Source organism: Elephas maximus, chromosome 22, assembly GCF_024166365.1.
Source record: "Elephas maximus indicus isolate mEleMax1 chromosome 22, mEleMax1 primary haplotype, whole genome shotgun sequence".
NCBI lineage: Eukaryota > Metazoa > Chordata > Mammalia > Proboscidea > Elephantidae > Elephas > Elephas maximus.
Window position 1 is genome coordinate 52,655,502 of NC_064840.1, and position 11,199 is coordinate 52,666,700.

At 56.1% G+C, this 11,199-nt stretch overlaps 1 protein-coding gene across 2 annotated transcripts; it reads right to left on the reverse strand.

Annotated features, from left to right (window-relative positions):
- On the reverse strand, positions 1-5,346 carry FGF17 (fibroblast growth factor 17). 2 transcript variants are annotated; one of them, XM_049866043.1, is made up of 5 exons: positions 5,312-5,346; positions 5,081-5,117; positions 1,774-1,918; positions 1,399-1,505; positions 1-301 (listed from the first exon to the last, which is right to left on the reverse strand). In XM_049866043.1, exons 1-5 carry the CDS (start codon positions 5,344-5,346, stop codon positions 8-10), a joined length of 618 nt encoding a protein of 205 aa, XP_049722000.1. In that variant the 3' UTR covers positions 1-7. The 2 variants fall into 2 exon arrangements, with proteins under 2 accessions (XP_049722000.1, XP_049721999.1); XM_049866042.1 differs by having other exon boundaries at positions 1,774-1,951.
- Between the last annotated feature and the right edge of the window lie 5,853 nt (positions 5,347-11,199).

Consider the following 11,199-nt stretch of genomic DNA (forward strand, 5'->3'; position numbering starts at 1 on the left):
TCTGGGACTACGTGATGGGCTGGGGCCGCCGAGTGCGCTTGGTCCGGCGAGTGGGGGCTGAGCCCACAAACTCGAACTGCTTCTGCCTCTCGGCGTGGTTGGGGAAGGGCAGCTGGCCCTGGTAGAGGCGCTTGATGAAGTGGGCCTCTCGCTGGTTCTGGCGGCTGCGGGAAGCCTGACGCGGCCGGCCCTGCCGCGTGAAAGCCATGAACCAACCCTCGTGCCGGGCGTTTTGGAAGGCGGTGTAGTTGTTCTCCAGCACGATCTCGGTGAACACGCAGTCTTTGCTCTTCCCGCTGGGCTGCGGGAGAGGGAGAGAAGGGCAGTTTGTCCACCCACCCTGGCTGGGTGATCTGCTCTCTTAGGCCTGTTTTGTAGGAATGAGGAGGGAGCAATGGGAGCTGTGAGCCGAGGACCTTTGCCTGGTGGATGGCAAAGTTAGAGGCAACAAAGTTAGAGCCCTTGTTAGAGGCAACAGTGGAAGAAAGGAACAACCTTTGCTTGGAATCAGATCTAAACTTAAGTACAGGCTTCCTCTGGAAGTTGTGTACCTTGAGCAAGGCATTTAACCACTGTGTGCCTCAGTTTCCTGAGGTGGCGCGTAAAGATGAAGTAATTATATACTGCAGCGCATAACCAGTGGCACCACTACATGAGAACTCTCACAAAGTGTAAGTGAATGGTGTTGCTGAGTGGAGGGACCCGAGGCAACAGCCTCTGATGGAAAGAAGGGGACAGACATTTATTGACCACTTGCCAGGTGTCAGGAACCACACAGTCATCCATTTGTCCTATAGATCGCTTGGGAGCTATGCGCATTTTTACAGATAAGAAGCCTGAGGCTTGGCAAAAATAAGTAACTAAGAGGTTTTTGGGTAAGCGACAACCAAAACTGGAAGCCAGGATTGATTCAGTCCACAGGAAACAGAATTCGCCTTCACAACAGCGCTGGATCCACCAGTGCAGATGGTGACACTAGTAGGTGGCTAGTGTGCATTGTGCTAGTTGGATGCACTGAAGCTTCTTGTCTTATATGAATGCCCCAACTCTCAACCCTGATCAGCCCTGAGCCCTGAACACAGGGGCGGCCACATCATGCAGGTGTTAAGATATTTACTGATTGATGCTGGGGAAAGACCTAATATGTCAGAGTCAAGGACCCTCATGGATCAGTCCCATCAGAGGGCTTACAGACCCACTGGGACTCATTTAAACAGAGAAACCAGAGAGTGGCTGAGTGGGTGTGGAGAGAGTAGAATGAGAAGTGTAGCCTTGCCCAAGGCCCCTGTTTGTAGGCAGGTGTGTTGGAGAGGGGGCCGGGATGCTGTTGTGGCCCTGCATGCCTCCACCCCAGTAAGATTCATTCATTCATCTAGTTCACTGTCTCCCAGGCCTCACCTTCCCGATGAGCTTGCCCCTCTTGTTCATACAGATGTATTTCTCGCTCTCTGCCCCCTTGATGCGCACCCGGCTGCCAAAGGTGTCCGTCTCCACTATAAGCTTGGCTGTGATGGGGGGAGGGGGAGAAAGACCTCTGTCCATTGGGGCTGCTGGCACAGTGGTGTGGCGGGGGGCCCCACAACCAACCTGACCTCCAAACTCGGCTGAGTGGGAGTGGGAACTGTCAGACCTTGGCCTGGCCGACAGGCCCTTGGGGGCCCTCCTCCGTGAGGCTTTTCCCTGCTTTCCCCCTGCAGCCTCGGGCTGACACATGCTCTGTGGATTGCAAGCCAGGCAGGGTGCCGGGGGACTGGGCTGAGGGCTAGAGCTCACCAAACTTGTTGCCATCCTCGGCGGTGGCGGAGATGCGACGTCCGGTGACCTGCACATGCTTGCCGCTGGTCCGGCTGTACAGCTGGTACTCACGGATCTGCCGCCTGCTCAGCTGGTCAGTCATGGCACCCTGGTCCCTCACGTACTGGTTAAAATTAGGAGACGGGTGATTCTCCCCCTTTGCGGTTACCAAGGGAAAAATAGTGTCAATTTGCTTTGGGTAACACCACCACCAGTCCAGCCAGGGGAGAAGGGTGAGGAGATGAGTGTGGTGGGGGCAAGCCATTTGTCCTATCATCAGAGCAGAGGGTGCAGGCTGTGACGTGGGCGTGTGGCCAAGGGCTGGAGGAGGGAATGGCCACCATCTTCCCTTGCCACTGGGTGAGCCAATTGTGACCCTTTGGCTCTACACCCCCCCGGAACAGAGGACTGGTTGTTGTCCAGCTTGCGGGGCATGTAGCAGTATAGCACAGACCTAGAATCATGACTCTGGAAGCTGGAAGGAACTTTCAAGATGATGGTGTCCGATACCCATGTTCTATGGAGAAGGTCCCCAGGACCACACTGCTAATTAGAGAAGAACCCCTGCCCCTGCCTCTCAAATCAGTACCTGTCCCTTTCCTGGACCTCCAAGGCCTTGGCGCCATTAGCCAGGACAACAAGCTTCCTCCTCGCTCCTCCCCACTGGCCTTGAAGGACCTCATCCCACCACGTGTGTACATGTGAGTGTGCGCACGTGTGCGCACACACACATACACAGTGGTGCATTTGTTGAGATCTCTGAGATAGGGTCAGGGGAATAAACTCAGAGAGGGAGAGCATTGTGTGTTGGGGGGGGGTGGGTCTCTAAGACCCTTCTTTTTAGGTTCCTGCAGGGTCCCTGTGAGCATTCCTTGAGAGCACTAGCCATGCAATCCTGAGCCACATGTTCACTCTCTCCTGCCTCTCCCCTGGGTGCTCAGGGCCCTCAGAGCCAGTCCTGCCCCTATCAGTCCTCAAAGGGGCTTCTTCATGGAGGCCGGTGAGGCAGCTATCAGCAGCTATCAGTGGTGGCCCTACGGCAGCTCCTCCCAGGCGGCCTGCCTGCACCACAATGTAACAGTAATAGGCCCTGGCCTGCCAGCCGGGTGATACCGCCCTCCTGCTTCCCGTGGAGAGGAGAGGAGCTATTTCCACCCACTCATACTGCAAAGCCCGGACAAGTACCTTCTCCAAGCTGGGCCTCTCCTTACCCACCTGTGGCTCTGAGGGTGAACGAATGGAAACAGGTTAGTTGCCTGCCCTCTCCCTCGAGGCGCAAACCAAGATGTCATCTCCCAGGGTGCTTATGGTGGCCACAGGGCTGGCACATAAAGTGTACCTTGTTTTTGTCTCTCTCTCCCCGTGTTGGCCTGTGCTGGGCAGCCTTTCCCTGTCCCTGCCCCAAATCCCTAATTCCACCTTTATCCCAGGCCCAATCCCAACCATCTGGACTGAGCGAGGCCCAGATCAGCATCTGTTAGGGGCCCCTTTCCTAGAGAGAGGGGGTGGGAAGTATCACCTTTGAGGCAGGGGGAGGTGAGGCCACAGCTCTCCAGGCTGCAAGTTTAACCTGCTCAGGGTTAACCCTTCATGCCTGTCATTGTTACTTTCCAACTCCAGCTCCCCTTAGGCCAGTACAGCCAGGACACCCGCCTGAGAAGGCAGTGTCTGCAGGACTCAGGGCAGCTGTGCCCGCCCCACGCCCCACCCTGGAAAAAACTAAGGAGAGCATTTGGGGTAGGGGACCTGCCAGGCCTGCCCCTCGCTGGCCTCTCTGCCAGGGGGTGGGGCCTGTCATGCCAGGGACCCTCGGTGGGGTCCTGCCTGACTCCCTGGCCCCTAAGCCTCCTGGCCCAGGTTCAGGCCCTCCGCCCCTCTTGGCGGGCAGCCTCCTCTGGCTGTCTGTTCCAGGTCAGGAGCATAGAGGGCCCCCCCGAAGCCCCCTCCTCTCCTTGTCCCCCTTCAAGTCCTGCACAAAAGCCGCCCCACGCTCCCCCACAGCCCACAGCCCACAAGTCTCTCTCCCCGCGGGACCTTGCCTGTCCCTTTCATGTTCCCGCTGCGGGGGGACCTCCCCTTCCACTGCCGCAGACAGCTGCTTGTCAGACAGCCCCTCAAGCATGGCTGTGGTCCGGCCTGCTGGCCCCCCCTTGGAGGGGGGCGAGGGGGCACTTCAAGGGGAAAGGACAGCTTTGCCACCTTCCCTGAGTCCTGAATGGGGCCTCAGCTGGGCCATAAACGCCCCGGCCAGCCGCACCATTGTGCTAATTCCCCTTCCAGAACAGGTTGGGCCCACCCCCAGCCCCCTCCCGGCCAGGCTGGGGGCTTTCTTCTTGCTCTCCCTGGATGTGTGAAGCAAAAGGCCTGGAATGGGGGCTAGAGCAAAAGGGGGGAAGGAAAAGGGGGGGAGTTGTCTCTCTCTCTCTCTCCCACCCCCCCACTGCTTCAAAGGCAGCCCCTTTCCCTCTCCCAGAGAAAAGGCATTTACCTTCAAAAAAAGTCCCCACTGGATATGAAGAGAAGCGGGCCTCTGGCCTGGGAAAGCCAAGCGATCTCGCCCCAGCGCGGTTCTGGACCAGTGCATTTTAATAGCTGCACTTTTATGGAGGATCACAAAAAAAGGACCGAGCCTCGAACAGGGGGCTAAGGCTTGGGGGTGGGAGGTGTGCGTGGGGGGGCAAGATGGGGGACTGATGTGGGGTGGGGGGAGTGTGGAGAAACAAATCCTGAATCCTGCCCCAGACAAACCTCTCTGGGATTGACGTCTTTGCGTGCAGGTGGGGATTCACCCCACCCTGGCTGGGCATCCTATGTGCCCACTTGACTCTCCCTCCTCCCCAGGACATTCGTGTTGGTGGGAGTGGAGTGGTGAGTGGAATACAAAGGTCGTTTTCATTGAAACCTGTCCTCAGTGCAAGTACCAGTCTCACCTGAGCCGTCATCTCCACCCTCTTCCAACCACTCCGAGACTCCATCCCTCAAGCCTGGGCTGCCCCATGCACTCAGGTTTCTCGGGGAACCAAGCGCAGAGGGATGGAGAAGTAGACTCCATAGGAAGTAGGGAGCACCCGTTAGAGGGAGCATTGCTCAGCAGATCTCAGGTACCCCCAAATCTGCCATAACCCCTTCCCCTACCTCCACTGGAAACACTGTACCCTCCACTGCATAGGCTGACCCTCCAAACTTCAGAGCCTCAGATGGGGGAGAGGCCCGAACCTGCCTCTGTCCACCCTGAAAGTAGACGCCCCTTCGTTGGTGTGGTCGGAGGTGGGGAATGCCTGCCTACCTGAGTTTGACAGCAGAGAATCAATAGCTGCAAGCACCTGTGTGGGGAGACAAAACAGAACCAGCTGTGGCTGCCAGCCGCAAGTACAGGGCACCACCCAGGCACGCGTTTACACCCCCTGCCCTGCCCGGCCAGCAGTCCGCGTGGGCAGCCGGGAGTCCCGGTGAGATTAGGTCTGCCCCAAGGCTGGAAATGGCAACAAAACTCAAGTCAGCAACGCAACACACTTACAGAGTGAGGTTTGGCAGCAGGCGGGCGGCTTCCATCGCTGAAGAGATGTCTTGGGGTGGCTGCCCCCCTGCCCCCAAAGTCAGGAGCAGATGTGGGCAGTCCCCAGGGGCAGAGTCCCAGAGAAGCCAAGGTCTCTCCAAGCCACAGGTTTTCAGGGGGGAGAGGAGGAGAGAGAGGGGAGGAGGAGAAGGAGAAAGAAAAGGGGGGAGGAGGGGGAGGAAAGGGGGAGGAGGGAGTAATTGGTAGAGCTGAGGTGTGAGGTGTCCACCTTCCTGTCCAGCGAGACTGCACAGCCGCCACTGGCGGGGGCTTGCGTGCACTGCACTCTCAACCTCAGCTGCCAGGCTCTCAGCTGCGCTACCCAAGCACAGAGGATGGAGCCGCAGGCGCCTTCTTGATAAGGAGGCTGGTCCCTTCGGTCTCCTGCATTATTCCTGACCCGCACAGACCCAGACTTGGGAATTGTGTCAGGTGGGGGGGGGGGATGGGGGGGAGGAAGGGCCCCTCCTCCCCTCTCAGGGTCAGCTCTCCACCCTTAGGTTTGGCACCCCATCTCCCCAAGGGCGAGTACAGGCATTGAGCAGCGGTTGGGGTTGCTGGTTCTGGCTCTGGGGGTGGAAATTCCCAGAAGCAGCCTTAAAAGGAGGAGCCTCCCTCCAGGGGGCAAGGGGTGGGCTTGGCTGGAAGCAGTTCCTTCCACTGCCTCTGTCACCCTTTGCTCCCCCTATCCCCTGTCTGGTCACCAGGGAAGGAGGGGTTAAGTCTATCCCAATTGGCAGCAGACAGTGGGAGCAACAGGTTGGGGGTCAGGAATGGGGAGGAAGAAGAAGTTGGGTGTTGTGGAAGGCCCCTAACACGGGGTGGGAGGCTGGCCTCTGAGATGGAGAGTCAGGGAACAGCCAAGTGTGCTGGCACAAGCCTTTTTCCTCTGGGCCTCAGCAGTTTCCTCTGGGAAATGGGGACACTGATGTCTCAGGGTTTTGGGGGACCAAATGAGATAACTGCACTCCATAGACATCAAAAGGCATATGTTCTTGGCCAAGGCTGGGATGACTCGCCATCACCCAGACAGTGAGTCTGTCCCTGGAGCCTCTCAGATCTGGGGGGAACTGCCCTCCCCATGTCCCCTAGCAGCTGTCTTAGATGAAGTGGCTACTAAGCAGTTCATATCACCTTCAATCCCCACACTGCTCTGGACAATGCGAGTTATCGCCCCTGTTTTGCAGAGGCACATTAGTAGGCACTTCGCTCAAAATTACGCAGCTAATAAATGGAGTAACGGGTTTCCAAAGTCCATGCCCTTTCTACTCTCCACAATGTCTTGGACTGTGTCTCAAGCCTTTCTACTGTGCCCATGCCTTCCTGGGGCTGGGCACGGCACAAGTTCATTGCAGGGGCCCTAGAAGCTTTACTGGGTTTATTGGACCAAAGGTGATATCTGAGGCCCTGGATGCTAGTGACCAGTTTGATGCTGTGACCCACCTACACAACGGTGGATGATGGTGCCTGGGGAGGGGGGCTAGTGTTTAAAGGGAATCTGAGGGAAGCTTCCAGGTCTGGCGATGCGAGCTCACACCTCAGCTCTGGGCTCCCTGGAGCTCCATGTCCTCAGCACGGGATGAGCTCAGCTCTGGGCTCCCTGGAGCTCCATGTCCTCAGCACGGGAAGAGGGCGAATGTTGGATGTGGATTTATTTACCTAAAGAGATGACTGGGAGGGTGAAACTCTCACCTCTAGGTCTCCTTCTCACCTTCCTGAGCTAGATCAATCCACAAAGTTGTCTGCCACCCCCTCCCCCCAAACACACAAACAAGGACAGACACCTCCAGGGCTGGATCCAACTCCACTCACAGTGGCTTCCAGCTCCGCCTTCCCTAGGCACAAAGCACGCAGCGGGTGATTGTGGAATGACTTTTCCTGAGCTGGTTTGGGGAAGGTAGTGCTAGCCCAGGCCCTGGCTAACTGGGGGCGTCTGGGTTTTGGAATCAAACTCAATGTCAAAACTGGAAGGGACCTTTGAGATTCATCATCTGCTTCGAACTTGTTTCACAGATGAAGCCCAGAGAGGGTCCAAGACCAGCCCAAGGTCTCACAGCTAGTTAGTGGCACTGATGGGACAAGGTATCAGGTGTCCAAGCTCCCAGTCCAGTACTCACTGTCCTCCAAACCTACCCCAGACTGTCACACCTGCTTTGGCTCATGCTGGTCCCCATGCTTAGGCTGGTTTCCCTTGATTATTTCCATTTTTCCCACTATTTCCAACATTTTGAGGCCCATCTTAAACTCTACCTCTTCCATGGAGACTTCTTGAGTCAACTTCTCTGATGTAATTGGTTCTGGCCCTGGCCCTGTTCTCTGGAAAACTTTGACCTTGTGCCTACATCCTCATTAGCTCCCAGCTCCCAGCTCCCAGCTCCCAGCTCGGGTATTAAAGGCTACCTTCACCTGACCTCAATTCTAGGGGGGCGGGACAGGGTCACCCAGTAAGAGAGCAGACACAATGGAGCAGGTAGCACAGGCCCTTAGGGTCACAGGGTGGAGGTGTCAGCTGGGAAAACAGAGGGCAATAAGGGTGAGGCAGGCACTGGAGTTCCACCTAGTGCACCCTGGGCTTCTTGACTGGCGGGCAGTGGGAGACGCTTAAGACCTCTCAACCTGAGGGCCTGGCTCCTATCAGTGGGGGAAGTGCCTGCTGTCACTGGCCAGGCCTCAGTCAGCCTGGGTCTCCATGGTAACAGGTGCCAGCAGTCAAGCTTGGCCTTGGGGCTCAGCCAGGGGGCTCCAGGGCATGGCTGGGTAGCCTGTTTCATGGGTGAGACATCTTCGGCTCCCTGTTCTTCATTTCTTCCCATTCCACACCTGCAGGCCTGGCTTTCTGATTCTTTGCTCCTTTGCCCCAATGGGAAGGGCAGTGGTGGGTCCCAGTGAAGCGGCAGCATGGAGAGTGTTCTAGACTCATCACCATTATCATCTAGTTGCTGTTGATTCAGCTCTGACTCATGGTGACCCCATGTGTGTCAGAGTAGACCTGTGCTCCTTGGGGTTTTCAGTGGCTGATGTTTTGAAAGTAGATCACCAGGCCTTTCTTCCAAAGTTCCTCTGGATAGACTTGACCTGCCAACTTTTCAGTTAGCAGCTGAGCTGGTTAACCATTTGCACCTCTCAGGGATTCCTGTTCTAGGCTTGGACTCTGGGTTTTACCCCACCCTGGTCCTGATACTTAGAAGCTGTGTGATTTACAGCAAGTTCCTTTACTTCCCCGGTCTCAAGTTCCCAATTTATATAAAGGAAATGATGTCAGCACTGATGCCATCAAAACTGCCACCATCAGTGTCAACTGAGATAAAGGACACTTATTGAAAAGTATCAAGTGCCACAAGCATGAGGACAGAAGACAGAGGCCCTCTTCTGTGGTTGGGGCTTAGTTTACCTAAAGTTTGACTGACTTTCTCCCTTGACTGGAGTGAGATGGAGGGAAAAGAGTAGGGTTCATTAACATCTATTGGGGGGCGACAGGAGGTGATCAGGGAAGTGAGAAGTAGCCTGGGCTGCAGTGGTTAATCCCCACCCCCTAGTGCCAAGTTCAACACCCCCAACTGGGGCTGTCTCACGCCTCCTCCTCCTGGCAGTCCAGCTGGTGCAAACACACCCACAGAGCCCACCTGCAGACCTGCCACTTGTCACCACCTGCTTCAGCCCTCCCTGCCCCACCCCAGCCCACTGCTTTCCTGTTGAACAACAGAAGAGCTGGCGCTGGGGATGGGCCGAAGGCCATGGAAGGGCAAGGGGCTGCCCAGGCAATGCAGATGGACCTCCCATCTTTGCTCTTTTACCCCTCAAAAAATGAAATCAACAGGTTATCTGTAGAGTATCCATATGTACAGATCCATGGCTGAACAAAAGAACCAAGGCACTTGGCTGGGGTGGGGAAGGGAACTGCCTGTGCACCTGGAAAGAGGTTTCCTGCTGTCCCTCCTAGGACTCCCTTTAGGCTGTAGACTTAATTCTGCCTCCTACTCTCAGCTTTCAAGACTTCCTGGGTGGTCTGGCTGCTGCCCATCGTTCCCTGTCATCAGCAGAGGGGCTAAAATCAAGGCTCTGGGGGCCAGGCTTCCTGGGTTTGAACCCAGGCTTCTCCACTAGCTGTGTGATTTGGGGGCAAGTTGTTTAACATCTCTGTACCTCACTTTCCTCATCTGAGAAATGGGGCTGATAACACCCAACTCAAGGTGTTGTTGTAGGATCAAACCAGGGTGTCTATGGAAGGTGTTTAGAGCACTGCCTAGCACACAGTGTGTATGTGTGTGTGTTAGCTGCTATGACTGCAATTGGATCAGCCTTCTGTCCATCCCCCAACCTCCTGCCTCAGGCCCTTTGGACTTTTTGCTCCTGTTGCTAGCAATATCCTTCTGCCAGCTCTTTGTGTAGCTGGTGACCCTCTTCTTACCAACCACCCCCTCAGAAGACTTTCTGAGACCTCGTAAGTGAATTAACTTCTTTTACTTCATTCAGGACACTTGAAATACTGTTGGTTTTTTTGTTTCAACTAGACTGTAAGTGACTGGAAGGGGTGGAATTCACCTTTTCCACTCTGTGTCCTTGTGCTGGAATCATGCTCAATAAATCTCAGCTAACTGGAGCCAGACCTGGACTTAGGTCCCTTGTCATTCTCTGCATGACCTGAGGTCAGTGACTTGTTTTCATTTGCTAGAGGGCCAACTCCCACATGGGTTTCACAGGGTGTAAGATGCCATCCCTGCCCTCCTCCTCTGTCTCTGGCATCAAGAGATGCTAAAGCTGAACTGGGAGCCCAAAGCCTGGTTGCTGACCATCCTATGCAGGTGTTCAAAGGACCCATCCCTGGGGCTCATGGGGGTGGAGGGCCGGCCAACTCCCCATTGGCCTCAAAGGTTGGGGGCACAGGGAGGAGCAGGAAAAAGCCCAGCAGAGGCTCTCCAAGCATGAACCTGAGTGGAGGCCATCTGTGGGTCTGCCTGCTTTGGGGACTAAGCAATGGTCACCTATGGGTGAACCAGATCCCAGAGCCACCTCTGCAGGCCTGCGAGAGGGCAGGAGGCCAGTCATACAGCGTGTCCTCCACCCTGTTTTCCAGTCCTTTCTACTGGCCTATATTTTACTAGTCCAACTCCTACCCCTCAAGTGGCTTGTGGGGCTTAGCTCCTTAGCCTGCCCTCTCCAGCCCACCTGGAAGGGCTCTTTGGAGGTCCAGGCCACTGTCTGACACTGATCCTCCCATATGTGAAGGTGGGTGTGAGCAAGAGCTCCCCTAAAGGAGAACCACGCTGTTCCCCAGAGCTCCAATAAATGTACCTGCATCTGACAACCCACTGAGGACTGAAGTGGGGTGGGGGTCGGGGTGCCTCAGGCTGGTCCCCTAGGGGCCAGGCCCTTCCTGGTAGGGGCAGCACTGTAGCCCTTAAGTTCTGTACCTGTAAAACTGGGCCCTGGCTGAAGGGGTGTGGATGTGGGAAGACCCACACCAGCCCTAGGCCTGGCCCTGTTACGCAGCTCAGGAGGGAGCAGAAAGTTGAGGCTGAGCAAGGGTCTGAGATGCTTGGTTCCTTCTTCAAAGCTGGAGGTTGGGGGCTCCAGGAAAAGAGGGAGATAAAAAAGCAGAGTGGAACACAGCTGGGGGCTGGCTCCCCTTCCTTGGGACCTGTAGGAATGATGCGGCTTCAGACCTGGGATGGGGGAACAGGAACAGGCCGGGGTGGAGTGTGCCAGGGCCTGGGTGTGCTGGTGCGCCACCGCCCTCTGCTGGGCACATGGGCTCACTGCAGCTGGCAAAAGGGCAGCTCCAGGGAGAAGGAGGAGGAAACAAGACTTTGACAAAGCTAACTTTATTGTGGCCCTGAGGTCTGGGCTTT

Coding starts and splice junctions, on each gene's coding strand:
- FGF17 (XM_049866042.1), bottom strand. CDS start 5,346: ATGGAAGCCGCCCGCCTGCTGCCAAACCTCACTCT. Junction 1,952..5,080: donor TTCTCTGCTGTCAAACTCAG/GTAGGCAGGCAT, acceptor GTAACCGCAAAG/GGGGAGAATCACCCGTCTCC. Junction 302..1,398: donor GGGGCAAGCTCATCGGGAAG/GTGAGGCCTGGG, acceptor CCTCTCCCGCAG/CCCAGCGGGAAGAGCAAAGA.